The sequence below is a fragment of the Nothobranchius furzeri genome, chromosome 11, assembly GCF_043380555.1.
Source record: "Nothobranchius furzeri strain GRZ-AD chromosome 11, NfurGRZ-RIMD1, whole genome shotgun sequence".
NCBI lineage: Eukaryota > Metazoa > Chordata > Actinopteri > Cyprinodontiformes > Nothobranchiidae > Nothobranchius > Nothobranchius furzeri.
In genome coordinates this window covers 25,094,070-25,121,203 of record NC_091751.1, presented here as the reverse complement: position 1 = coordinate 25,121,203, position 27,134 = coordinate 25,094,070, and the positions used below count along the sequence as shown (strand labels likewise).

The 27,134-nt window shown below is 43.5% G+C and overlaps 1 protein-coding gene across 1 annotated transcript in view; it reads left to right on the top strand.

Annotated features, from left to right (window-relative positions):
* The window catches only part of LOC107383247 (retinoic acid receptor beta), a 289,762-nt gene that overhangs the window by 101,872 nt on the left and 160,756 nt on the right, over positions 1 to 27,134 (top strand). Inside the window, exon 2 of the mRNA XM_054745637.2 lies at positions 4,078 to 4,447. Coding sequence (XP_054601612.1) covers positions 4,135 to 4,447 — 313 coding nt within the window. The 5' untranslated portion in view covers positions 4,078 to 4,134. The remainder of the gene's footprint in view (positions 1 to 4,077; positions 4,448 to 27,134) is intronic.

Below are 27,134 nucleotides of genomic sequence, written 5' to 3'. Positions count from 1 at the left end.
CACACACCAACTTGCCTGGTCTATGTTAATCAAAAGATTATAATACTTATTTTTAAAGATTTTATTTAATAGCAAAAGTTATTTATTAATTCAGAAAATCTAAAGATCTTTGCTTGTTCAGTGATCAATATACACCCACTCTGTTTATTTCTAGAAAGAGTCAAGTTTAAAAAGGTTAAGAAATTTATTACTAAACAATTTAAACATGACAATTTAAAAAGACAATTTATAAAAGCTTTGGTATTAAAAAGCAACCCTGTGTTTGGATGAATCTAAGGTGAAGTGTGTTTTGTTTGCAAATGAATGGAATGTCTCAGAACGTGTATCTTAGAGAGGACGCGTTCTGGGTGGAGAAAGAATTTGGTTTGCGAATAAGCTAAGTTGTTCTTTTTCAAAAGCATTCAGACGCAATCTGTGTCTACCTCACCATCAGGTGACCCTCGTCGTGGATCCGGAGGTCAGAGGAGGATGAGGAGCAGCCTCAGAGTACTGGGTCCGGTAGGGAAGACCGATGGTACCGACTTCTCCGGTCCTAGATGTGCCGCAGGCACACAGGTGGAATTGGTTTGCGTCTGCAGATCGTTAAGGAATCTCGTAGCATCAGCTTGTTCTGCAGGTGTCGTTTGGTTGTGTCGGAGCAACTGCCAGCATGACAGAAATTGCTTTGTTGGTTAAAGAGAGTGTAGGCGGCCGTCCCAACTTCTCTAGAACTCACTCGCAAATGACAAGAGTTCTGTTTTAAAAGATGCTATTATCATTTCTAACCAATCAGGTTTTGACATGTAGAAGGAAAGTTTAACAAACCCTCAGAAACACACCTCCCTGAAGACAGAAGGTTGTGGTGATATGGGAAAAGATCATGTGAGTGCAAATTACCTTTAACCTAGTTACTGTGACCTGTGTTTCTGTGTATAAGTGCACATGATTACTTGTCATAGTTAACATTACTGATTAAAATAAATAATTATTAACCAAAGAATAATAATTCATTTCAGAAATTTAACACAGTTCTAATGAACCTTGATGATTAAGTAAAAAGAGTAAAAAGAGTTTATTTAAATGATTCTTTTAAATCTTGAAATGTCCTCGTCTTGCTGTGGATGAATAGCAGTCAGATGAGCAGACAGCTGCAGAATGAAGTAGACTTTAAGTCTCCTGTGAAGGACTTTCGGAGATTGGAGTAGTAGCCAGGGCAAGGCGACCCAGGCTGTGGATCTGACCTGTGAGTCTTAAAATCAGGCCAAGTCGTGATGCTTCATCATGGATTTTATCAACATGTTTATCAATAAACCCATTTCCTGGAGTCGAAGAGAAAAGGGACAAGAAAAAATGAGGCAGGCATTCAACCAAATCATGATTTAGTGGCAAGTGCGCAGGGCAAGCGCCCTGAACATCTGGTCAAAGAGTTTATTTAAAGAAAAAAATAAGGAAGACATGGGAGTGGATCATGTGTGTGAGAGAGAGTGTGTGTGTGTGTGTGTGTGTGTGTGTGTGTGTGTGTGTGTGTGTGTGTGTGTGTGTGTGTGTGTGTGTGAATGCTTTCAGGACATTCAGCCAACAGATCTGTTAATAGGACCAAAGTAATGAAATATAAAATTTCCATAACAGTAATAAAAATACTGAACTTTTGTCTAGCCTTCGTCACCTGTTTCATTCATGCTTTTCGTTCTTTTTTAAACACAGAAACAGTTTTGTTTACCTGTTTGTAGCTACGGTTTTAGATCAGCGTCAGCCTGAAGAAGCCGGCAGCTGTCGGCGAAACCGTAGCTACAAACAGGTAAACAAAACTGTTTCTGTGTTTAAAAAAGAACGAAAAGCATGGATTTACAAAGACACAGCAAGAACACACCTAAGAAGAACCTGTTTCATTGTCCACTTATCCTCAGCTGGTGGAGAAGTGTCTTCTTCTTCCAGCTCTTGGAGGGTGCAGATGCTTTTTTTCCCCTCTCCTCCATTTCTTATCCTCAAGGCCTTTGTCTGTGTGTGCTGGGTGCACGGCTGCTTCTGCATTTTTCTGGAAACTGAAATTCACTTAAATGGATCTCGTCAGTTGGTCTCTCAACGCGACTGATAAAATTTTTTCAACGATGAGAGCAGGAGAAGGGGCTCCCGGATGCCCCTCCGGGACAGACCCAGTTGGACACATCATGGACTCCTGGAAACAGTGGAACTTGATTTGTTTATCTCAGCTGTCTGTGGATGACTCTGAAGACGTGTGGATATTCATGGTGTTGGTGTCGGGTTTCCTGCTCATTGGCCTTGGAGGCTACCTGGCTGACCGGAAAATTAACAAGCTGTCGAGGAATATTGGCCTGATCCCAGAGCTCAGAGATGGACTGCACCGCACTGTGAATTCACAGACTCAAATAATTGTCGAGAAGAATCGTAAGCTTGGGACTTTGGCCAAGATTCATTCTTTGGCACAAAAGATGGATGCCATCAAGGAGAGAGTGGATGAATCAGCATGGATTAGGATAGATTAATGTCCATTATTGGGATTTTGAGAGGTTGAGGACCAAAAAACTGTAAGACAGAGAGGAAATTATCTCTGTCTGGCCCCAAAACAATTTCTAATCGGAATCTGGCGCCCTTGAGCCAGCAAGACTCCAACGAAAACTCCCCCCTCAGAAGATATGTGGAATGTGCTGTCGTTATGGCAACTCAAATTTGTATCCTTTCCCAGCCTGGGCGGGACTGCGGAAAGGCCGCTGAAACGTTCCAGGGTCACTGCAACCCTCCAACCCTCAATGCTCCTCCCCCTATCCACACTGAGGTGACATGCGCTGCTTCTATCGTGGCTGCAGGAACTGAAGTAGGGATAGTCCCAACCCACCACCCCACCTAGTGGACACTTGTGTTGTGTTGTCTGAAGTCTGTTGCATATGTGTCTGAGGTGTTTTTTTTTTTTTTTTTTTTTTGCAGAGCAAAGCTGCCCTCCTGGTGGGAGGGTAACTCTGAAATGCCTTTTTTCCCTCCACCTGAACCAATCCTCATGTAACCCCTCTTATCTCTATTAAGGTAGCGCGACTCATGGTTGTGAATGACCACAGTCACCAATTTTTGTCATGTGTCTTGCCCATGTATGTCTGATCTCTGAATTGTGTGTACTGAAACGCTAATTTCCCTCTGGGATTAATAAAGTATCTTTGATTTTGATTTTTGATTGATCGTTTCTCCAGGAAGTTGCGAGCCACATCAAGTTCAGAGTCCACAGCACGAGTCTTGGTCAGGTTAAGTAAAGGCTTCACTTTTGTGACATCCAATAATGCTGGCTGAGCAGGATCCAGGGCGATGAGAGCCAAATCGGTTTTTCTTTTCTACATAGCTCTGTTTCATCATTACAGTCCGTATGTGTGACGATTTCCTCAACCAGGGCTTTCCAAACAGGAACGGGCTGGCAGTGAATGAGTTAACTACCTCTATCTGCTCTTGACTCAAAGAAAAGCCCAAGTCCAAAAAGTCCAAAGTCCATGCCAAAGCTGTTCCAATCAAGCCGTCACCATCTTGTTTCGCTCCGTCGCATCATCCCGCCCATCAAAGCGATAGAGCACTGTGAAAAAGTGCTTCTCAGGTCAATGGTAGACCTGCTGAGGTTCTTGTGGAGCGTGGGACGTTTTTGCTTCTGCTGCTGTCTCTCTAGACTTCTGGGCTGGAGTTTCTCTGGACCGTTGTGACATCGACCAACCACAACATTAAAGCTCCGTTTTGTTTTAACGCTCAGCTTGCACACCTTAAAGACGACGTATTTACTACTGGTTTTGTAACAAAAGTTCAAAAACTTTTTTATTTAAAACAGAATTTTTTAAAGATAGTATTTAAAAATGAATGATGGATACTGGAACCTGATCTTGAATTTCTTATGTTAATATTTTCAGCATAAATCATTTTATAAAGTAAGATATTGATTTAGTGTCGTTGTCATTGCATGGACCTAGATGGGTTCTGCTGTCATCTAATCAAGAATCTTAAAGAGAAAGTTGTTTTGTTACGCTTACCAGTTTTGGGTTTCAGCTAAAGCTCGAAATGCTGATGGGAGTAACTGAAATAATGACTGGCTGCAATGTGTTTGTGTTACAGCATTAATGAAAACAAACCCTGAGTCCCTCTGCATGGCACCCAACACCAGAAACATGCATGTGTGTCGTGCTGAGGTGGTTCCGGACCTGCTCCAGACTCACTTATAGTAACCAGAAGGACACCCGATGGCCTCTTCTCCTGCCTCTTCAGTGTTCAGCGTGCCCTTCACCCAATGCTGTGATGAAGACAGCCAGCTGCGCCCAGTCCCGCAGCAGTCCTCCTCTGGTCCAGATGAGGCACTACTCACCCAGCGTCTACCCTTTCCTCTTCCCGTCAGTCATCAGCTCCCTGCCTCAGCTGCCACCTCTGTCGCCTCACAGGCTGCAGATCCATCAGCTGTCGAACAGCGGCAGCACGCCGTCTCCAGTTGGTGAGTTTTTATGATCAGATAATACCTTTAGTCTGAGACCAGGAGTCCTGATCAATGTTTTTGTCAATGATTGGTATCAGATTGGTTTGGTGACATTGACCTCAGCCAGGCTGAGTTACAGCACCAACAGCGGCTCACCAGTACTTTGTGGCTGCTCCACTAACCATCAGATCTGAACTCCATGGAATCAGGTGCATGACCTTTGAAGCTGGCTAAATAAATTACTGCTGACACCGGGAATGGAACTGGCGTCAGGACATGGCAAAGCAAGACGAAAGGTGCTTTGACCACTGAATCACCAAACCCAAAACAATGCCTAAGTTGCCTTAAGATGCAGCTGCTGTATGGCCGTTTTGTCGGCACTGGCGCGCTGTTTCCAAGGACGCTTTTCTTCTCTTTTCTTCATTCCCATTTACAAAGGTATGCTGATGAAATGAGCTCATATTTAAGATAAAATAACATCTCAGCTCACGATCTGGCCCCTTAATGAAGCTTTAGGCTGAAGTGTCAGTTTATCTAACGCGTCTTGATCCCCACATCTCTCCTCACAATACACACACCACATGTACTGAATTATATGCATGCCTCCAACAGTTACCGGCTGTCACGCATCAGAGTGAGATGTTTCACTCAGAATGCACCATGGCTGAACAGGGCTGCAGACGTCGTGATCAGATTCTTAACAACACACGACAACATTAGAGCGGTGCATCGGAACGTTTTTGATGGTTGTCACTCAGACACTTCCATTCCCCCGTCTGTTTTCTCTCCCTGGCCTTGAGGTAGGTGGGGGAGGGATACCTGTCGGCTTCCTACCTGTTTACGAGCTGAACAAAAAGATCAAAGCCTTCATCTGACAGGAGGAGGTGAGCACACTCCTTGTCTTAATCACAGATGACTTGGGATGCAATCCTGGGAATGTTTGTCTCTTCCCTAGGAGTAGCAGGTGTCTAGAATCAGGACATGCATGGAGACGTGGCTAGAGTTGTTCCAACAGATTATACTGTTTATCTAGACCACATATGTCAGACTCAAGGCCTGGCCCGCGGAGCATTTTTATGTGGCCTGCGAGATAAATATCAAAAATATATTAAAACAGGCCCGCTGGCCGATTTTACCGCAAAGAATTCAACTCCCATGATGCTTTGCGGCGTCAGCGAGGAGCCAACGCGCCCCCTCCTTTGTGTTTTTTCCAGCGTCTGCTGCCGGTGTCTGCAGCTCCGCTGTCTCGGACAAACTACACTCCTCTCACTCAGCGCCGAGTTCACTCAGCTATTTTCTGACGTTGAAGCCCAGAAACGGAGATTCTAGCCGCTCAGTGATGTGTTCACGACTGAAAGAGAAAGTTTTCCAACTAACGTCCAGACAGAGCTGATATAACTCCAGCAGCGAGCAGCGACACGCTCAAACCAGCACGACTCTGTGGTTGCTGTCGTGTTTCCTCCCCGACACACAACAACGTGGTCAAGCTGCTCAGACATGTTCATCAGCACAAACCTATGTGAGCACCTGTTGTCATCTAATGTTGTCATTATTATGACGAAGATGAACAAAACAACAGGAGTCTCCTCCTCAGCTCAGATCAGCCCCATGATGCAGGTATCTGGCTGGAACAGGTGAGCATCACAGTAAACCAGTGGAGCAAACTGAGCTTTAAATATGTTGGTTTTATGCTCTTTTTCTGCTCCAAAACATGAAAGTTAACAGGTGAGATGTTGCATTTTCATTTAAGATAAAATGATATTTTTATTTTATTGTTGGCCCGTGAGAAAAGATTTAACCTACAGTAAACAGGAAGTGGAAAGGCTGTAGACAGATGAATAGAATAGAAAATCTCTTTATTGTTCCTCAGTGGGGAAAGCTAGACGTCACAGCAGCGATGACACATATTACAGGAGAAAAAAAGGAGAATAAAAAATAAGAAAAATGAATAATCAAGAAAACATAAATCCTGAATAGATTTAAAAAATGCTGATTATACCACAAGTAATGAATACCACTGATGTGTTTTATTTGTAACTGACTTGCTCGTGTGTAATTTGGTTATTCCACATTCAGTGTTAATGCAGAAATAAGTTTGTTTCCAAATTTAAAGGTTCAAAATTGCATTTATGTTGATAAAGAAAATGTGCAAATTTGCCGTCACTTTTTCAAAAAATATTAAGTTTGGCCCTCGACTCCGTCCCAGAGTTTCACTTCGGCCCCGTGTGAGTTTGAGTTTGACACCCCTGCTCTAGACACTGTGAGATACATTTTTTTATTTCAGTTGTGCTTAACCTGTGAGGTTAAATGTTTTCTCCTGTTAACAACTTGGAAGTGAAGCTAGTTTGGATGTTGCTTTGTCAGTTTTGTTAGAAACACTTTGATCGTCTATTGGTTTGAGTTATGCCTCCTGTTGTTTTCTGCTTTTTCATTCCGTGACACTCTTCTGTTTACACTCTGACCCCCAGCAGAGTTGGGTTGAACTGAAAAGCAAAAATCCAAAAATGGAAAAGTGGTTGTGTTTTTGTTTGTTTTTTAATCAGATACAACAATCAATAAATGTCTGGTTTTCTTATTTTCACATTTAGTCTCAGATCAGTATACTGCATGGTATAATCTGTCAGTCCTGTGGGGCAGTCATCCATTTTCTATTTTGGAAAGAGAGAGTAAAACAAGGTTAGCATCACTGATTTCAATCACAGATGGGATCTGTAACAGCTACTCTGATTTCGGGACTTGGACTCGTGCTCTGATTCCCGACTGCTTATGTCTTTGTGGAGATCTGTGTCTGACACCCATTTACCTCATTTGCTGCCAGCGTTTCCCACCATTTAACGTTGCGCTCTAGGATGATGTTGATGCCAAAACAACCAAAACAAAGTGGAGACTTACCTCTTATATCAGGTAGAATCTGCGCGTTTCGAGCTTTATCCGTTCTTTCATAATTCGTTGTTGAATCGTGATCAGCAGAAGCTTTTCCGGTTCGTGCCTCACTTTTTTTTACAGCAGCGGCCCAAAACGATCTCCTAACGCACGGATTTTCTGCTTCCTGATCACATGACGTGTGACGTGCGCGGATGAAGATCGGCTTTAGATCTGAGATGTTTGTTCTCACTGTGTAGGGGCTCGTTCTGACGCCCACACAGTAAAAAAAAGGCAAATGACGAATTTAGTCGTCATTGGCAGTGAACAGTTGGATTTAAAACGATGACTTTAGTTGTCAATGTTAGTGAATGAGTTAAAGCACAGACTGAAAAGATCCTCCGTCATAAAGCGGCCGTTGCCCACCTGTCTGTCTGAGCTGCAGAACTTTGGCTGTCCTGAACAGATCTCAGTCCAAAAGCCAGACTCCCGATAACTTCGGTCAGTGATGTTTATACTTTACAAATGAAGCGCCTTTGATTGAACATCAGAGTAAAACCCTATCTGCTCATCTTTGGGGTCTGATAGACTAAACATTATAGAAACCAGTGGCGTTGCCAGTGTTACCAAGTACACCCAACTGGTTTCTTTGAACTTTATTCAATTCTGGACATAAAAAAATGCCGCCCACCACGTTCTCTTGCTAGCTCGCCTCTGCAGCAGTAGCATTGGAGCCAGAGCGGGTTGTCCAATAATTGGAAGGTTGTAGGATTGATCCTGGCTTTCAGCAGAGAACGATTCTGTTGTGTCCTTGGGCAAGACACTTAACCCGCCTTGGCTGCTGGTGGTGGTCGGAGGGACCGGTGGCGCCTGTGCTCGGAAGCCTCGCCTCTGCCAGTGTGGTCACATTGTTGCTCATCACCACCATAGCTGTAGCTCATCACACATCTGTGTGAATGTGTGTGTGAATGGATGAATGATACACAGTGTAAAGCACTTTGGAGTCCTCTGACTCTGAAAGGTTCTATACAACTGCAGATCTTGCCTTTTGTAATTGTTAAACATTGACTACATAACAGAGTTTGACCTAATTTTGCACATAAACCGTCGTGAATAGCACTTTTTAATAAAGAAAATGAGTTTTAAATATCTTGCAAAAGCACTCAGAGTTCTGCAGAACCTCAACACTTTGTTATATTGGTGAAAGCTAAAGTTGCATTTAGAATTCTGGCTACTGCTTTGTTTAATTGTTGCTTCACATTCTAATAATCAGACTTTTAGGTTAATAAATATGGTTAGAATGGAAATGTGGAATAAAAAATAAAATAAAAACAGAAATAAGTAGAATTTGGAAAACAATAAAATGGATGTCACATGGCCCAAGTATAGCTACTGAATAAATAGTGAATGAATTTCAACATAATTTATACTTAGTCTAATCGTCAGAATTCTCAGAAATATCGTTATGAATCTTTGTGGACAACATGACCCACCCGTACGGGTTCTCATCTCTGCTTTTAGTTGATGATGTGGGTTTGTTGATGTTTACTAATCATGTAAAAATTTAATCAATACATTTGCAGTGGTCACTTGTAGGAATAAATGCCTTGCAAGTCGTACTCAGGGGGAAAGCTCAGATGTGCTTAACTAGCAGAATGCAACAGGAATCAGATTCATATTTCCTGATATTCTGACATCTCCCCTCTGATTGGATAACAGCACAACTCTACCACTGACTCTGTGATCAGATAAATGTTTGCACACGTTCAGACGAGCATCGATGCCATCCTGAAGATTGTAAAAAGGATTTTAATTCCTTAAAAAAAAACGGTTTATTTTTCTTTAACTGCAGCTAAACCCTTCTGACAGCTTTTGGTTTAGATTAAAACAATTATAAACTGCGTTCTTTTGTTACCCTAAATTCTGGTAAAAGAAATGATGTGTGGATTAATATGACATATTTATAAGAGAAGAGACCATAAAATGGTGATTTCTAATCCACACATTGCTCATCACATTTTAAGAACTCAGAGTATGATGTGAGATCTGAGGGCGTAGTGTCAGACAGAAAGGAAGCCTAATTTATACTTCTCCGATAGGTTGGCTCACGGGTCCCTGGAAGGACAAAAACAATGAATGCAAGTCAGCGGCGTTAAAAGAGCTGTTTTCTAATCCGCTTTGCCTTATGTCCTGGATCACGCGTTGTACTGCAACAAAGGGTGGCTGATAGTGGGTTTCCCATGGTGAAGCCTTCTAGTCTAGGAGGACGCAGGCAGTAGAGGGCAACAGCGTCCTCTGCTGCCTGCAGATAATAGGAAGTGACGCCACCATCACCGGTGTCGGTACAGTATCTACTCGGGTGCAAGATCGGCTCGGGGTCCTTTGACTGCCGATGACGTCAAAGTACGGCAAACCCACTCGGACAAAATACACTACATATCTATACTGTTGGAAAGAATTTAGCAGTTTCGTTATTAAAATAATGTTTCTTAAGACGTAAGTTTGTGTTTATAATAGTATTTGTAAAATAAAACACTATATTTGATTCATGTTGAACTCCTCTTTGAGCACATCTCTTGAAGAATCATAGGTATTAGCAACACCTGTGAAATTGTATTTACAGGAAAGAAGTGTGTCCCGTTTATTGAAGTATTTGTGTTGAGTTTTTGATGTCTTGTCCATGCGTAGTTCAGTTACGCTCATAGCTGCTAGCCAAAGCTCTGGAGTTAAAAGTTTTCTGGCTTTACTAAAATACCTGTCTGTACTTATTTGATTGATGGTAGTTTTACTTTCTATTAGACTCCAAATGTAATCATTTGGCACGTTTCTAATTCATAATTTGTAATAATGTAATCGGCGATATTAGCATTAGCATTCCTATGGGTTTTTCCATGTATATTAGCATTGTGCTAACCACTCGCTGCCAAATTGCAGCCTTTGCCATTAGAAAATCTCCTTTTGTCACATCGCAATTTAATTGCACATGCAGTTAATCGTTCAGCCCTAATATACTTGCAGCTCTATGCTAAAAGTGTATTTTCAAAGAGGTAATGATGGATTTCTTTGTAAAAGTTGTCCATCTTTCCAATAGAAAAAATTTGCCTGGACCAACGTCACGTGATAACAACGTTACGTGATTACGTAATTCCGTAAGGTTCATGTTCAGCCAATCAACTACTTAGACGTCATCGGCAGTCGACGGACCCGAGCCGATCTTGCACCCAAGCAGATCTTGTACCGACACGGCAATCTCTGAGGATGGCTAGAGCTACTAGCTGAAACATGTAAACAAATATAAACATAAACTGTGTAAGAAAAGAACAAAAAAAAAAAAAGGATCACGGACAAAAACACAGTACGAATGCACAAAAAATGCAAACACAATAGTACGCTACGTGACTGGAATGGTGACAGGATACCTCAGAATAGTGCTACGCCCTCTGTTGTCCTGGAGGGGAATTGCCTTGCAACAATCCCCAGCTGACAGAGAAGTCTGAAATCAAAATGTCTCTGTAGATGTGTGTGCGTCTCTCCCTCAGGGAGCTGATGGAGAAGTATAAATTAGAATTAATATTGTTAACCAGGGAGGACACATAGACCGGATTTACTGTAATGAACCCCACATCAGCCAGGCTGAGACGTGTTATAGGAAACCAACATGCAGTCGACACAAAAGTAGCTCCAATGTTTGCTGCTCTGAAGGAAGGTGCAGCTGCGACACTCTCTCTCTCTCTCTGACACACACACACACACACACACACACACACACACACACACACACACACACACACACACACACACACACACACACACACACACACACACACACACACACACACACACCTCCCTCTCTACGTCGCTCTTTGCAAGTCTCTGTCTAGCTGCCTGTCAGTGTTTTCTTGTTGTTATTTTAGAATCCAACACATATTTAGGTCACATGTGTTTTTTTTCCTCTGGCAAAGTATGAATTATGCAGACTTCTCTCATTACACCATGTACTACCCCTTTAGATTGAAAATCAATGGGCACTCAAGTGGCTGGCGAAGGAGCAAACTTGCTGCTCACAATAGAGAAGAAGAGTAAGAAATACATCTCACTGCAGACCCTGAAGGTTTAACTGCGTTTCTATTTGAACAGGTGCCAGGCTTTAATCAAAGGCAGTATGCTGTTCATCTGCTGTCTGTGAGAGGTGGCTCATCATTGTTCACTTAAGGCTGAAAGTGATGAGCAGCAGGAAAATGGAGGAAAATGTGAGACAATGCAGAGAGGAATGTCTGACACCAGATTGTTGTTGGGGCTGTATGACTGATCGAAGAAGGGGCTGGGAGTTTTTTTGCCCCCGCTGTTTTCAACCTCTGCGTGCACTCCCTCCTACGGTTCAACCATAGTTCAGAGTCTCTCCACCGTCTACCCAAACCTCCGTCAACACTTTCAGACAAACCTATGAAAACATTTGATCCATACACTGCTGAAATCGTGTTTATCACAACATCCTGTCCACAGCTTGTCTGGAAATGTGCCCACACAGTGCTCGAAGCAATGCTAATAGCACCACCGTCACATCAGGCTCTGAGATGTTTGTGGTGTTTTCTTTTTATGGGAGATACCTCTTAACATCTGGAAGACATCTGGAGCTCTTTAATGAGAGGTTCTGTCCGCCCTACTCTTTTCTCCAAACCCACCACCAACCTGATTATTCAGGTTCAGCTCTCAGTCAAACTTACATTAACTTACATTGTCAAAGAATTCGGGTTAAATATGAACACAAATGTCACCGTCTGCAGCAACATGTTGCACCTTTAGTGCATTCAAGGTTAAAATATACATATGTATACAGAAATAACTATAATGGACATGTGACAAAGGTCAATGAGAACCTCTGAGACCTTTGAGAAACTGAAGCGGTTTAACTTTCTCACGCCCTCCTTTCCTCAGCTACAATATTTATGATTTTTAAGTAGAGATGAACAATTGGCTTTGTATACCAATATCTAATATACCAATATTGTCTAACTCTTAATTTCTGCTACAGATATAAACCCATGAATAAGCGGTCCTCCCTAATCAAAACAAGAAAAACAAAAAGTTTTAGATCGCTAACATTACATTTCTCCTGTCATGCATGCTTAAGCTTTTAATATTTTCAGTGCAAAATAACAGCTCCTTTAATACAAAGCTGCAAAAGCAAATTCTGAAAATAAATTAGCTTAAAAAATTTAAATGCCTCTTTAATATAAATATATTGTGAAGATAAAATAAACTAAAACAATGAATAAAGTTGTTCTCTTGCATTTGTCAAAATACCTCAGCCAACAACACATTATGAACTGAAAGCAACTATTGGACCGTCCGATTGTTGGTTTAGCCAAACCTCCGCACTTCCTTGGGTCCTCTATTCATTACGTACTCGTGTATTTAGTCTACCACTGCTGTGAAAGATCTCCGCTCAATAACATCAGAGAAGGAGAAACAGACGGCTGCTACTACTTCAACTTTAGGATAAACTACCAGAGTCCCAAAAAAATAAAATATAAAAAACACCATTTGAAGTCATGGATACCAAAAGACATTTGGATGTGGAAAACAGCAACTGGTTGTTTGGCACCATCTTGTTTCCTCTGGTAATGTGCTGAATGTGCTTGGTACATTTGTGCCTTGAAGAAAATGTGTCTTTGTAACTATCAATGTGTTTAAGGAATATTTGAATGTGCCAAAGTTACTCAGTTGATAAAATGGTGGATCTTTGAAAAGTTGTTGGCTTATTGGTCCTGAACATTGATGGATCTAGAATTTTCCTGAGTAATGGGCCATCAAGGCTCCACAATATTTCTAGAGAGGCCAACATCCTTACACAAGATTTCACAATGGTGGGCTGCCACCTCATTGTGATGGAGGGGTTTGAGTGTCCCAATGATCCTAAAAGTTAAGTTGTCTGACGTTTTACGCCTTGGGATTCCCCCGGAGGAGCTGGCCCAAGTGGCTGGGGAGAGGGAAGTCTGGGTTCTCTGTTAAGGCTGCTGCTGTCACAATCTGCTCCTGCCTCCCTGACTGTGTCTCTCCCCTGCCCTTTATTAGTCCCTATTGGTTTCACCTGCCCCTTGTTTACCTGCCCAGGTGTTCCTGATTTTCCCCTGTGTATTTATACCTCCCGTCTTGTTTGTGTCTTTGTCGGATCATTGTTTGTTGTCAGTGTTGTTTTGTTCTGTCGTTCCCGCTCTGCCATTAAAACCTTTATTTTTATTTTTATCCGTGCCTGCATTCCTGCCTCCTGATCTGCTCCACCACACATGGTCCGCCGTCATCCACACCCTCAACGTGACAGCTGCCCCCGCGCTCCGACCCTGGATAAACTAAGGATAATGGATGGATGGACGGAATTCCTATTTGGCTCATTACCACCACCAGTGATTTGCAAATGTATTGACCTATAGGCTGACCATTGTGCAAAGGGCAGATGAGTGACAGGACGGGGCATTTCAGAAAGCCTATCATATTACAGCAGGTGCCAATACACCTGTGGTCCCACCCCTAGAATCGCCAGTAGTCCTGAAGGCCATAAACTCTAGTTCTCTGAACAGAGGCTAGTCAGTAAGCTATCTACAGTCAGTAAGAATGAATCCATTTTAAACTTTTATTCATAAACACAATTCAGAATGGCTGAAAAGTCCCTTTGAGTTCTCCATGTGTGTTCTTTGTCCTAAAATAAAGTTGACATAATTTTATTTCACATTGTTTTTTTCTGTGTGCTGACCTTTTGTTGGTATGTAGATCTTAGCATATGGCTTCCCTCGGTGTGGTCGGGGCCATTCTCCACCGTGGCAATCTATAAATCAAGAGAATGGTTCCTTTTGTCCGTTTATTAATAGGCACGACATGCATTCCTACAAAAGCCCAACTATTGTATGAATAGACTTTGATTGAAAGCCGGCCCTTTTAACAACACCATTCTTATTCGGGCCCTATAGCAGCTTGTCTAGCTGTCCCAGCTCTGATTTAGAACTCCTTGAAGATGAGACAATGAATAAGCACTTCTCAGAGTTGTGTTTGCACTGAAAGGCCAGCACCACAAAGCAGCCGCAGAGCATCTCATTGTTCCAGCAGACAAGCAGCGACGCTGCTCACTTCAAAGAACACCTCTTCACTGGTGGTAAGTGGTAGAGAAAGTGGAGGAGGGGCTCTGAACCCAACCAGGAGGAGGAAATTTCATCACAGGAAGGGATATGAGGGGGGGAGGGTGCACAGTTTTAGATTTAGGAGTCAAACACGGGCCACCGTGAACTCTTCGGTGCTAAATGTAGTTCACATTCATGGGGAGTTCACCATCCTCCGATTTGCAAAAACGTTACCTCGCAGGAATATATCTGAGGCTTCAGATATGGATAAATGATCAGAGAGGTAGATCCTGATTTTCATAAGAGTCTTATGTGAAGAAGCAAACAGAGCTCGGCAGTCGCAGCAAAAAGTAGCACAAAGTCCAGTTTTCACACCATGTCTGCTTTTATTAGATCTGGACTCAGAAACGGGGAACTGGTGGAAAATAGCTGGTGTTTTTTAAGCTCTTCACAAAGAGGCGATTTACTGTGTCCATGGGTTGTGTGCATGAACCTGCAATTATGAGGCAAAGAGCCCAAGTCTGCATTCAGAGATAAGTTGGATGGATGTTCGCTGTAATTCATAGAGAGCCAATGTGCTTTACTCTGCTAAATGGACTAGGGACTCTCCACAACAGACCGCCTGACTCTCTAATACACACACAGATGGCAACGAACTAGCATTTCAGCAAATGTGGACACACTGTATTCCTGTAAGTTTGTACACAGGAGCTGCATCTGCTCATTTTACAAACTGGAAGAAATAAATCAATTTAAATAGGGAATTCAGCTCATGGCACTCTGGGCTCCTTTTTTATGTTTCTGTTTTCATTTCAGACATTTAGGGGAAATTTTCCATCCTTAAACATGAAAACATGTGAGAACATCTCTTCCTATTGACTTAGAAATTTTTCTCCACTTTTCTGAGAAATGAGAAAATAATAACCGATAGTTGACACACATCTGAAGTATTCTGACCGTACAAAATCCAAGGTCAAATGGTTTTTTTCACATTGTGTTTCTGCTATAAACCAATCAGTCGTTAGGACCTTCATCTCCTCACGCTTAGACTACTGTAACTACTGTAGCAGAACCTCCCTGAACCGTCTACAGGTGGTTCAGAATGCCTGTGCTCGGCTTCTGACCAAGTCCTCCAAACACACCCACATCACCCCGCTTCTCCTCCAGCTTCACTGGCTGCCAGTTACCTTCAGGGTTCATTTCAAGATCCTGGTTCTGGTCTATAGGGCCTTACATGGACAAGCACCATCTTACATTGGTGATCTTCTTAGTCCCTACACCCCCAGCAGGTCCCTGAGGTCCAGTGGTCAAAGCCTACTGGTTGTGCAGCACCAGGCTAAAGACCAAAGGTGACAGATAATTTGCTGCTGTGCCCCCCAGACTCTGGAACTCTCTCCCCCTGAGCCTGAGATCGGTGGACTCAGTGGTCTCCTTTAAAAAGCAGCTGAAGACTCACCTGTTCAAGCTGGCTTTTGTGTGACCTTCTTCACCACTCTCTTTTTATTCTGCTCTCCCCACCTATTCCACCTTCCTCAGGATCCACTGATTTCCCTCTTTCCTATTAACTCTCTCTCTTTCTTAACATTTTTAATCACAATTGTCTATTTTTTGTTCATTTTAAATATATTTTTAATATTTTTCTAAATTCTTTTTTATATTTTACATATTTTGTTTTTGTGTAGCGCCTCGTGATTTTTATCTTGAGGCGCTATAGAAATGATATTTTCTTCTTCTTCTTCTTCTTCTTCTTCTCAGACTAGGCTTAAAACATTATTTGTTGATAGGGCCTGAATAAAATGTAATTTTAACCCAGATCTGGACAAATGGGGGTTGTAGAGGGAGGTGGAGTGTACAGTCGGTAAAGACGGCTCTCTCTTGCCCTGCCTCCAACATGCCTCCATCTAAAAGGGATAGGTTATCCAGAGTTATCTCTGTAGTTATGCTGCTATAGGCTTAGACTGCTGGAGGACACACTGTCCACTGTCCACACTCTGCTGCTTTCTTCAACTACTTCTCTCTAATTGTAATATTTCCTGCTATTTCAGCTCTTAAATTTATTTTTTCTCCAAGTGTTTTTCTCCCCAGAAGAAGCTGCAACGATGTTCTGCTGAGGTGTGGTGGCCTCATGGAGGGGGCCATCGTCTAGCACACTGCTGCTAACCACTTAAACATTCTCCCTCTCCTGATAACAACTTTTTACTTTCCTTGACGTTGGATGTGCTACTACTAGTTTACTTGTTGAATTAATTATAGATTGACTAAGATAAAGACAATAAAGTTAGTTTTTTACTATATAGAATAATTACTAAGAAATCACAATGTAGCCATAGAAATAAAACTTGGTGTGTATGGTGTGTATGTGGGTGCGTGGGTGTGTGTATCTGCACTCCCCAATGAGTCGTGGGCTGCTTATTGACCCCTTGCACCGACGTCACCTAATAACGTGGGTCTACCATGGTGGACGGCAAAAGCATGTAAACAGTAAGCGACATGACTACTAAACAAAGGGGAAAGTAGAGCCGGAAATTGTTTTTGCGATCAAAGCAAAAACAAAACTCCTCCAGCATTCCTTCAACTAGTTGATGCCCAGTTCAGTTATCAGAAGAAGTAGCGCATCTAGCCGGGGCTCATAGAGAGCGGTATGTTAACTAGCTTACCAACGTTAGCTTACGTTCTCTCTGCAGCTGTTCACCGATGTAAACATGTTGCTGACTTTGCCTAAATTCACCCCTCTGGATTTATAACTTTATGTTGTAAACAGCGTTTCACTTTACACCAAAGCTGATTTTTAAAACGTCCGGATCCCTACCAGCTTCTGTTGCTGGTGGTGTTACCGGGTTCAGCTGCTGCTCTCACACCGGAATGAGAAGATCTCTGAACGGCAACACTCATATCAATAAATAACGTAATTTTAAACCACGTAATCATACATCGGAGCTTTAACATTGTTAATAATTATCTTGCTTTACACTACAGTGGATTGGGCGCATCCTCCGTGGTGAAATACCCATCCATCGGGATTATCAATGACTTGTAGTATAAACACATCATATTTATCCCTGTCCCTGCCTTCCTCGTGAAATAAATGAACGTTAACCTTACCCGGTAAAACCATGCTCGCTGCAAATCTGAGGCCTGCTAGTCTGCTTGATTGATCGCTGCAGTTCATCTCCGTCCTCAGTCTCAATCAAAGTTATTAAAAAAACAAAACGAGTTGAGTTTACATCCTTGTCTGTTAGTGCAGCCAACCACGCAACAAGCTAAAACCATTTTACTGTCAAATCAACTAAATAAAAGCGATAAAAGGCTACAAACTCGCTTGTTTTCACTAGTTTCACTTGAGTTTTAACGGGTGTAAACGGTCTTTTTGCCGACCATCATGGCGAAGGGGGTGGTCACATGAGTGACATGACATCACGTGCAAAGGGTCAATACTGAGCCAGCATCCTCTGGAGGTTTCTTCCTGTTAAAAGGGAGTTTTCCTCTCCACTGTCGCTGCATGCTTGCTTAGTATGAGGATGGCTGTAAAGACTCTAACACTAGTCAGTAACTCGATGCAACCTGCTGGGTTCCTTCTATAGGAAACTTTTTTACTGATTGGCTTAATGAACTGACCTGTATTGGAATGTTTACATGTGATGGGAGGCAATTCTTCTCGTGATTTGGCGCTATATAAATAAAATGCATTGAATTGAATTGAATGTTTTTAATCTATTTTCAATCAGAAGCTGATTTCAGGAAATTGGGGTATAAGACCATTTTCATGTAAATTTTCAGAAAATATTTAGTATATAATGTTCTTTCCGTCAACCTTCGCTTTAAAATGTTTTGCCGATTCAATGCAATCCAGCGTACAGTGATAGAAACAAAAGGACAGTTTGAGAGCAGCTGGTTGGACAAGGCCTTGGCCAGGGTAAGTGTTGGCCCACAGGAAGGCTCTTCTGGTTTCCTGTCCTCTGCATGACCCCTCCTGAAGGCCTGAAAGACTTACTGGACTAATCAGCTTCTGTCAGCGCCTTAGATGTGCTGTATGGATTCAATCCAATGAATGTGAATAGATGTGTAATAACACACCTCATGTTTTATTGATAAAAAGTAGGTTTGTACAGGCAGGACTCAGTCTGGAGATTTTTGGATCAAATACGCTTTCAGACCATTAGATCTGACGCCTTCAGTTACAGACTGAATAGAAATGAAATTACAATGTTGTTGTAGGTAAAATAAAAAATAAATTATGCTTAATGATATGGTGGTATATATGCTACTACTAAGTTCCTGGTTTATTACAGACTGTCATGAATATCATATGAAAGAAATACATTTCTATTCAGGGTTTTTGGTTGTTTTAAAAGCAACAAGTGCAGATTAAGCTGACTGAGACGCAGTTTCATGTTTGGTTTTTTGATTTTTGTCCCCCCACAATGACCGGTGACAGAACAGGAAGTCTGGATCTGGATTTCTATTATTCTGCTGTTTGCTGGAATCCCTGGGAAAAAATCCACAGAGGCAAAGTGGTCAGAGTAAAGCTGACGGGATTACTTTTTGTTAGAATCATCTCAGATGTCAGACTTCATACTTCTAAATTATACGTACCTAAAAACTGAACAAACAACTATATGTATTTGTTCTAATGAATCTCAGGTCTAACAGCATGTTAGAGGAAACAGCTGTCCTCAGACCAGCCTAAATGAATGTCCCAACGCAACTATCTATAATCAGAATGTAATAACAGAGTACAGCTCAAGGGTCAGAGGTCATAAGCATCTGGGAAGATGCTGTTCCTCTGCTCAAGCTTCTGCCTGAAGGTAGGAGGGTGGAGACATTATTAGTAAAAAATAAAGTAAACTTTTCATTAACTGTATTGGTTTTATCTGCATGATGTGGATTGTGGTATGATGACCTGACATGACCTTACAGTCTGGTGCCATCTTGCGTTAAAACTCACCTCCTCTCACAGATTCAGGGTGATTTAGACTTTATGTCTCATTCTAACATCCAAATGGCTTTAGATGTTTGGTGTTTGATTTTAACTTTCATTTATTCATTGTCTGCTGGTGGTGGTCGGTGCCTGTGGCTGGCTGCCTCGCTTCTGTCACTGCGCCCCTGGGCAGCTGCAGCTACATAACTCATCACCACCAGTGTGCATCTCTCTCTCTCTCTCTCTCTCTCTCTCTCTCTCTCTCTCTCTCTCTCTCTCTCTCTGTGTGTGTGTGACACGAGAACCGCTGTGTTACCAACACCTGAGCTACAGAGGAGCAATGCTACCAAATCCCACCTCTGCTCTCACCAAAGTCTTTGCTGCGGTCCCTGCGGTGAGTAAAGAGAAGCACAGACGCCTTGTAACCATTCTCCTTATTGAATAGTTCCACCTCGTGCATCTTGTGGGTCAGTGATCTTACGTCGCTGAGAATTCAGTTTCCAAAAATTATAAAAACTGCTGTATTTGATTGTATTGAATCAATTTAGTCACATAATAATTATTCTAACAAATATTCTAATAGAAAAAAGTCAAATGGCCCAGTTTGGCACAGATGGTGCCAAAGTGTCTGTATATAAACCTCTCAGCTTAATAAATCTTTATTTACTAAAATTCTAATTATTTAAACCGATTCATCTTCTGCAGGTTGTTGAAATATAATTCTCACACATTGTGTGTCTTTTAATGCACTAAACATGGATCATGTACTAAAAACCATAGGAAGTCATGTGCATACATGTAGCTATTAGTTATAGTTAACCTTCCAGTGTCACTGTGTTTCCTGTTGTACCAGGAAGCTGCTGTGTAACTGTACTTTGAAGCTTGGGAGTTCTTTTCCTCGGACGTGAGGATGGAAACCAGCTACGCAGGAGCTCAGCTGAACTCTATTGATTTTCTGGCACCGCCCGTGTAGATTAAGAAATGCCAATACGAGGATTCCACCTCGACTCTCTGGTTCACATCGAGTTCACTTGTCATTTTCTATAATTCGGACAAAATCAAGATGCTTAACCGTGATGTAGTTAGACAAGCTGGGCCGCCCTCGAGCTTTCTGATTGAATTAGGCGTCTGTGTTCTGCCATTTGGTGGAAGCATGGAGAAATCCAAACATTAAATGGACGAAGAAGTTGTTTGGTATTTAAAAAGAGAATTCACACAACAACAAAAATAAATAAATAAAAACAGTGCGTTGTGTAAGCGTTTGCCCACTTCTTCAGGAAGAACACCGGTTTCCTCCCGAAGACCAGAGACATACATGTCAGGTTAACTAGAGACTAAACTGCCTCCGTGTGTGAGTGCATGCCTGGCTGTTTGTCCTGTTCGTCTCTGTGTGTCCCTGTGATGGACTGGAGACCTGTCCAGCCAGGTGTCTCCACCTTTCACCTGGTGACTGCTGGAGATAGACAGCAGCTCCCTGAGTTCCTGACCAGGAACAAGTGTGTGAATGTTGCATAAGTTCATGTCCATAATCTAACAGCAACACATGAACCCAGAATATAAATTCATTTGATTCTCTAAGGAAAGAAGCGATTAACCGGATCTCATGTTTAAAATGTAGATGTTGACTTAAATGAGCAAACTACAAAACAAGCTAGCTTTTAAATGCAAACGTAGTCAAGGAACTCTCACCGCTCCCGTTGGGTATCATCCCTTGGTCACATCCGCCTGATACTGGAACCCGCACTGCCAGAGGAAACAAGAGACCGCTAAATACCAGTCGCCGTTTTCTAGGTAAGAACATGTTTTGTTGTCTGTGACTTTAAAAGGTGTTTTTCATTTTGGGACTTTGGTAGTTGAAGTGGTAGTGGACAGCTGTTTCTCCTTCTCTATTATTGAGCCAACAACCGCTTAACAGCATTTCGGGTTTGATGCGACTTCTTTAGAGTTTTTTAGCTCACTTGCCATATTCCAAAATGACTCGGGGCCTTGTAAATAATAATCTAAAACAGTTAGCAAACTGTTTGCAAATCTTTAAAACTCTTCTGTATTATCGTTCTGTGTGTTGACTGATGATCATCTTCTTTTGTCTTATTTAACACCGTGCAGTAATTAGAGGTTCATTTTACCTTTGGCTGACATGTTTCGACCAGAACTTCCGCCTTCGTCAGAGCCGCCAGCTGTTCGTAGCATCACTTGCGTTTATGTGCGGGCAGCAAAGGACAATGTTGCCCCCTGCTGCCCACATCCATTATGCTGATAACACAGTCCCATGTGTGATCCAACGTGTAAACACCGTTATATCTGTTCATGGTGTTATGTCTGCCTCTCCTTATCTCTGTCGCTTCCTTAATCCATCTTCTGTATTTTTGTTGTTCCGTATTAATGATTCATGTGCTATCCCAATCCATTGTGTGATTTTCCCTTGTGCAATGGTCTGTTACCGCAGATTTTTTCATTCAAAGGTAAAAAAACATCTAATTACTGCACTGTGTTAAATAAGAAATAATATGATTATGTTTGCAAATCTGGCGGACAACAGCTTCGCAACATTAACTCACCATCAGATAAGTATTCAAAGGAAAACATATTTTTTTCTTGCCCTTGAGGAGAATGCCTGCGTTCACTTTTCCTCCTCCAAACCTTGTGCTGTCTGCTGCTTTTTATCTTGTCACTCTATCTGGAGCATTTAAGTTCTAGTGTGAACAACTAGCACACAAGAAAGCTGTACTTAATCGAGACATCAGAATGGAGCATTTAGACCTGCAGTGTGAACATAGCTTTAAGGCTAGTTTATACTTCTCCATCAGCATGTTTGTGCTCACATGTGCATGTCATCATCTTCCTCCGCTTATCCGGGTCCGGGTCACGGGGGAAGCATCTCAGCTAGGGAGCTCCAGACGGTCCTCTCCCCGGCCACCTCCACCAGCTCCTCCGGCAAGACCCCAAGGCGTTCCCGGACCAGATTGGAGATGTAACCTCTCCAACATGTCCTGGGTCGACCCGGAGGCCTTCTGCCGGCAGGACATGCCCGAAACACCTCCCCAGGGAGGCGTCCAGGAGGCATCCTGACCAGATTCCCAAACCACATCAACTGACTCCTTTCGATCCAGAGGAGCAGCGGTTCTACTCCGAGTCCCTCCCGAATGTCCGAGCTCCTCACCCTATCTCTAAGGCTGAGCCCGGCCACCCTACGGAGGAAACTCATTTCGGTCGCTTGTATCCGCAATCTCATTCTTTCAGTCATTACCGAAAGCTCATGACCATAGGTGAGGATTGGGACGTAGATCGACCGCTAAATTGAGAGCCTGGCTTTCTGCCTCAGCTCCCTCTTCACCACGACAGATCGGCTCGGCATCCGCATCACTGCAGATGCTGAACCAACCCGCCTGTCGATCTCCCGATCCCTCCTACCCTCACTCGTGAACAAGACCCCGAGATACTTAAACTCCTCCACTTGAGGTAGGACCTCTTCCCCGACCCGGAGTTGGCAAGCCACCCTTTTCCGGTCAAGAACCATGGTCTCAGATTTGGAGGTGCTGATCCTCATCCCAGCCGCTTCACACTCGGCCGCGAACCTACCCAGCAAGAGCTGAAGGTCAGAGCTGGATGAAGCTAGGAGGACCACATCATCCACAAAAAGCAGAGATGAGATTCTCCTGCCACCAAACTCGACACACTCCACACCACGGCTGTGCCTAGAAATTCTGTCCATAAAGGTAATGAACAGAACCGGTGACAAAGGGCAGCCCTGGCGGAGTCCAACCCTCACCGGGAACAGATCCGACTTACTACCAGCTATGCAGACCTAACTCACGCTCCTCTGGTAAAGGGACTGAATGGCCCTTAACAGAAAGCCACCCACCCCATACTCCTGGAGCGTCCCCCACAGAGTGCCCCTGGGGACACGGTCATAAGCCTTCTCCAAATCCACAAAGCACATGTGGATTGGTTGGGCAAACTCCCATATCCCCTCCATCACCCTTGCAAGGGTATAGAGCTGGTCCACAGTTCCACGGCCAGGACGAAAACCACATTTCTCCTCCTCAATCTGAGATTCAACTATCGATCAGGCCCTCCTCTCCAGTACCTTGGAGTAGACCTTTCCAGGGAGGCTGAGGAGTGTGATCCCTCTATAGTTGGAACACACCTTCAGGTCACCCTTCTTAAAGATGGGGACCACCACCCCGGTCTGCCACTCCCTAGGAACTGCCCCCGATGACCACGCAATGTTGCAGAGACGTGTCAACCATGACAGCCCTACAACATCCATAGACTTGAGATACTCAGGACGAACCTCATCTGTCTCCGGTGCTCCGCCGCTGTGTAGTTGTTTGACTACCTCAGCAACTTCTGCCCCCGAGATCGGACAGTCCATTCCCAGGTCTCCCGGCTCTGGTTCCTCCTCGGAATGCGTGTAGGTGGAATTGAGGAGCTCCTCAAAGTATTCCTTCCACCGTCCGACCATAGCCCCAGTTGATGTCAGCAGCTCCCCATCCCCACTGTAAACAGTGTGAGCGAGTTGCTGCCTTCCTCTCCTGAGGCGCCGGACAGTTTGCCAGAACCTCTTTGAAGCCGATCGATAGTCTTTCTCCATGGCCTCACCAAACTCCTCCCACGCCCGAGATTTTGCCTCGGCAACTGCCACTGCTGCACCCCACTTGGCTATCCAGTACCTGTCTGCTGCCTCCGGAGACCCACAGACCAGCCACGCCCTGTAGGCCTCCTTCTTCAGCCTGACGGCTCCCCGAACCTCTGGTGTCCACCAGCGGGTACGGGGGTTGCCACCACGACTGGCACCGGCCACCTTGTGACCACAGCTAGCAACAGCCACTTCAACAATCGCAGAGTGGAACAAGGCGCACAACGTCCCCCACTGCTCTCGGGACGTGGTCAAAGCTCTGCCGGAGGTGGGAGTTGCAGACCGTCTTGACAGGTTCTTCTGCCAGGCGTTCCCAGTAGACCCTCACTATGCGTTTGGGTCTGCCAGGTCTACGCAGCATCTTCCCCTGCCATCTGATCCAACTCACCACCAGGTGGTGATCAGTTGACAGCTCCGCCCCTCTCTTCACCCGGGTGTCCAAAACATACGGCCGTAGGGCAGATGATACGACTACAAAATCTGTCATCGACCTGCGACCTAGGCTGCCCTGGTACCAAGTGTACCGATGGGCATCCTTATGTTCGAACATGGTGTTCGTTATGGCCAAACTGCGGCTCGCACAGAAGTCCAATAACGAAACACCACTCGAGTTCAGATCAGGCGGGCCGTCCCTCCCAATCACACCCCTCTAGGTCATGCTGTCATTGCCCACGGCATCTTCATTTTTCCTGCAACAAACTTTTATTTTAAGCTCTATTCTCTGTGTTGGTTGAATCATTTCTTGTGTCTGTTACACATAAATCAGATACGATGGAGTTAATTTGTGTTTATAGTTCAACATAAAACACTCTGAACTAAATAATGTTCTGAATGGAAAAGTTCTCATCATTTATTATTGTTTTTTTTAAAAGAAACATTAAATTCTGGTAGGTGACATAATTCTCCAGCATGATTTTTATTGATCAGAATTTGAATTCCAGATGATTGTTGCTCAGACTTTGGTGTTGTTTACATATATGAGACCAAGCCATGCTTTCTGAGCTAAGTTCTATTCAGTGTTTTACAGAAGTGTTGTTGAACTATTTGATTATTGAGTTATGACAGTAGCTGCACAGAATTTTCTGTGTATTTCATCATGTTTTGTGTGTGTGTGTGACAGCCAGTGAGTGTGTGCAGTCATGTCTGAAATGCCCGTAAATACAGAGAGAGTGGAGGGAGAGATTAGCTGACTTTGTGTGCTAATCCCTGTGAAATCACCGGCCTTGGGGGTGAGGCGGAGAGATTGGCGAGTGCCTTTCTGATCAGACGGACTGTGGCTCACTGTGTGAAGCTGCTTCAATGCCCAATAATCCCTCGGCGATCCCCGGAGAGACCCGGCTGACTGATGGACGGCTCTCCTCGCTGTAGACATCAGGCTTCTGACACTGAAACTGTTGATCAGGAGCAGGACAGAGAAGAACCCTGGCAGGTTAAAGGCTGGGGTCAGGGTTTAGTGTGGAGAGCCAGCATGAGGAGATGCTTCTATACATGCAAATAGAATTGCGCTCACTCACAGTCCAGAGCTTCTTATGATGCATTGTTTTCACTGAGGAGTTCATAACTTTCTCACTTGCAGCACGTTGCTGTGCTCAGTCAGAACCAAACCAGAACCACAACAATGGTGAGAAAGTGAAAAGCTGTCTTTTGACAGCACCTTTGGTCACACACTTCCCCAACTACCGGTATTAAAAAAAACTCAGAAAACTCCCAGAGCTCTTCTTCGAGTAGTGAAACTGTCATTACAAAGGAACAGGATTAGAATTCATATTCTGAGATTAAAGTCAGAATATTTTTGTTTACTTTTTACTTTTCAGTCCTCTTCTGTAAATTCAGTTAGCTTGTTTTCAGGAAAATGTTTTAGAGTGAAGATTATGTGGAGTTACAAAACACACACACACACACACACACACACACACACACACACACACACACACACACACACACACACACACACACACACACACACACACACAGGTTTGATTATAAATGAAAATGAGCCAGTGCTACACAGAAGACAGAAAAGTAAACAATGAAGGCAGTCCCATTAAGACACTTAGGGAAGAGTGTAATTACTTCTCCTCCATCGACCCAGATCTCCAGCATGGGACCCATCTCTGAACGCACTCAGGCTGTTGGCAGCAAACGAGCTCATTTTATTGCCTCCTAGTTTGTGATCAGCCTTTCTTTCACTCTACTGGCCAACAGCAGACATCTTTAACCAATTACAGCCAACCTTTAACAGCTGATGTTTATTAGCTTTTGTCTTGAACACAGTGGAACATCATTTGCATATGACTCCACTTGGCCTGTGGAGACTGGGGGTGGGGTATCTATGCAGTAGGTGAATGAAAATGCTAATGCAGAATTTGTATTTCATTGTTTTTATTTGTTGCTTTGATAAAATTTCTTCGGTGATTAACTTGATTCTCAGAGACTTGCCTTTGGCTCTACCTCCAGCCTGTTGAATGGAAAATGGATGGATCGAACCATCAGGATGGACTACTGCAACTTGCTTTTCACTTGTCTGAGCAGAACCTGCCTGTATGTTTAACAGGGGTTCAGAATGCAGCATATTATCTGCTCTGTTATTTATTTTAATTAAAGGTACAATAAGTGAAAATAGTCTGTGTCAGCCATGTTGGAAGGAAGGTTCCATTGAAACAGATTTTCTTCCCAGTAAACATGTCTGTTTGGGACCGCATGTGGGTTCTCTCTGGGCAAAAATGTGGCCCACGGAGAGTTGCCGACAGTGGGACCCACAGCTGTCGTGGAATGTAGGCCACATATGGGCCACATCATTTGGAGCCATGTAGGTGTCCAACAGGGCTTGGCCTGCATTTGTGTACCATCACTGTGGGGCCGTCATATGCCCCGCATTTCACTACGGTACCTAAGCCTGCACACGTGTGCATTCCAGTATGGCTCCACTGTGGCCCACTGCTGAGGGGTCCTCATGTGCCCCACATTTCATGGCAGCACCCTGGCCTGCATATGTGCGCGTCCCACTGCAGCCCTGCTGTGGCCTATTGCTGTTGGGCTCTCATGTGCCATGCATTTCACAGTGGTACCCTGGCAGGTGTGGGTTTCCCACCGTTAACCATTTGATATAAATAAAAATATTTATGATTAGATTTAGATGGCGCTTTTCAAGGTATCCGAAGCACTTTCCTTTAT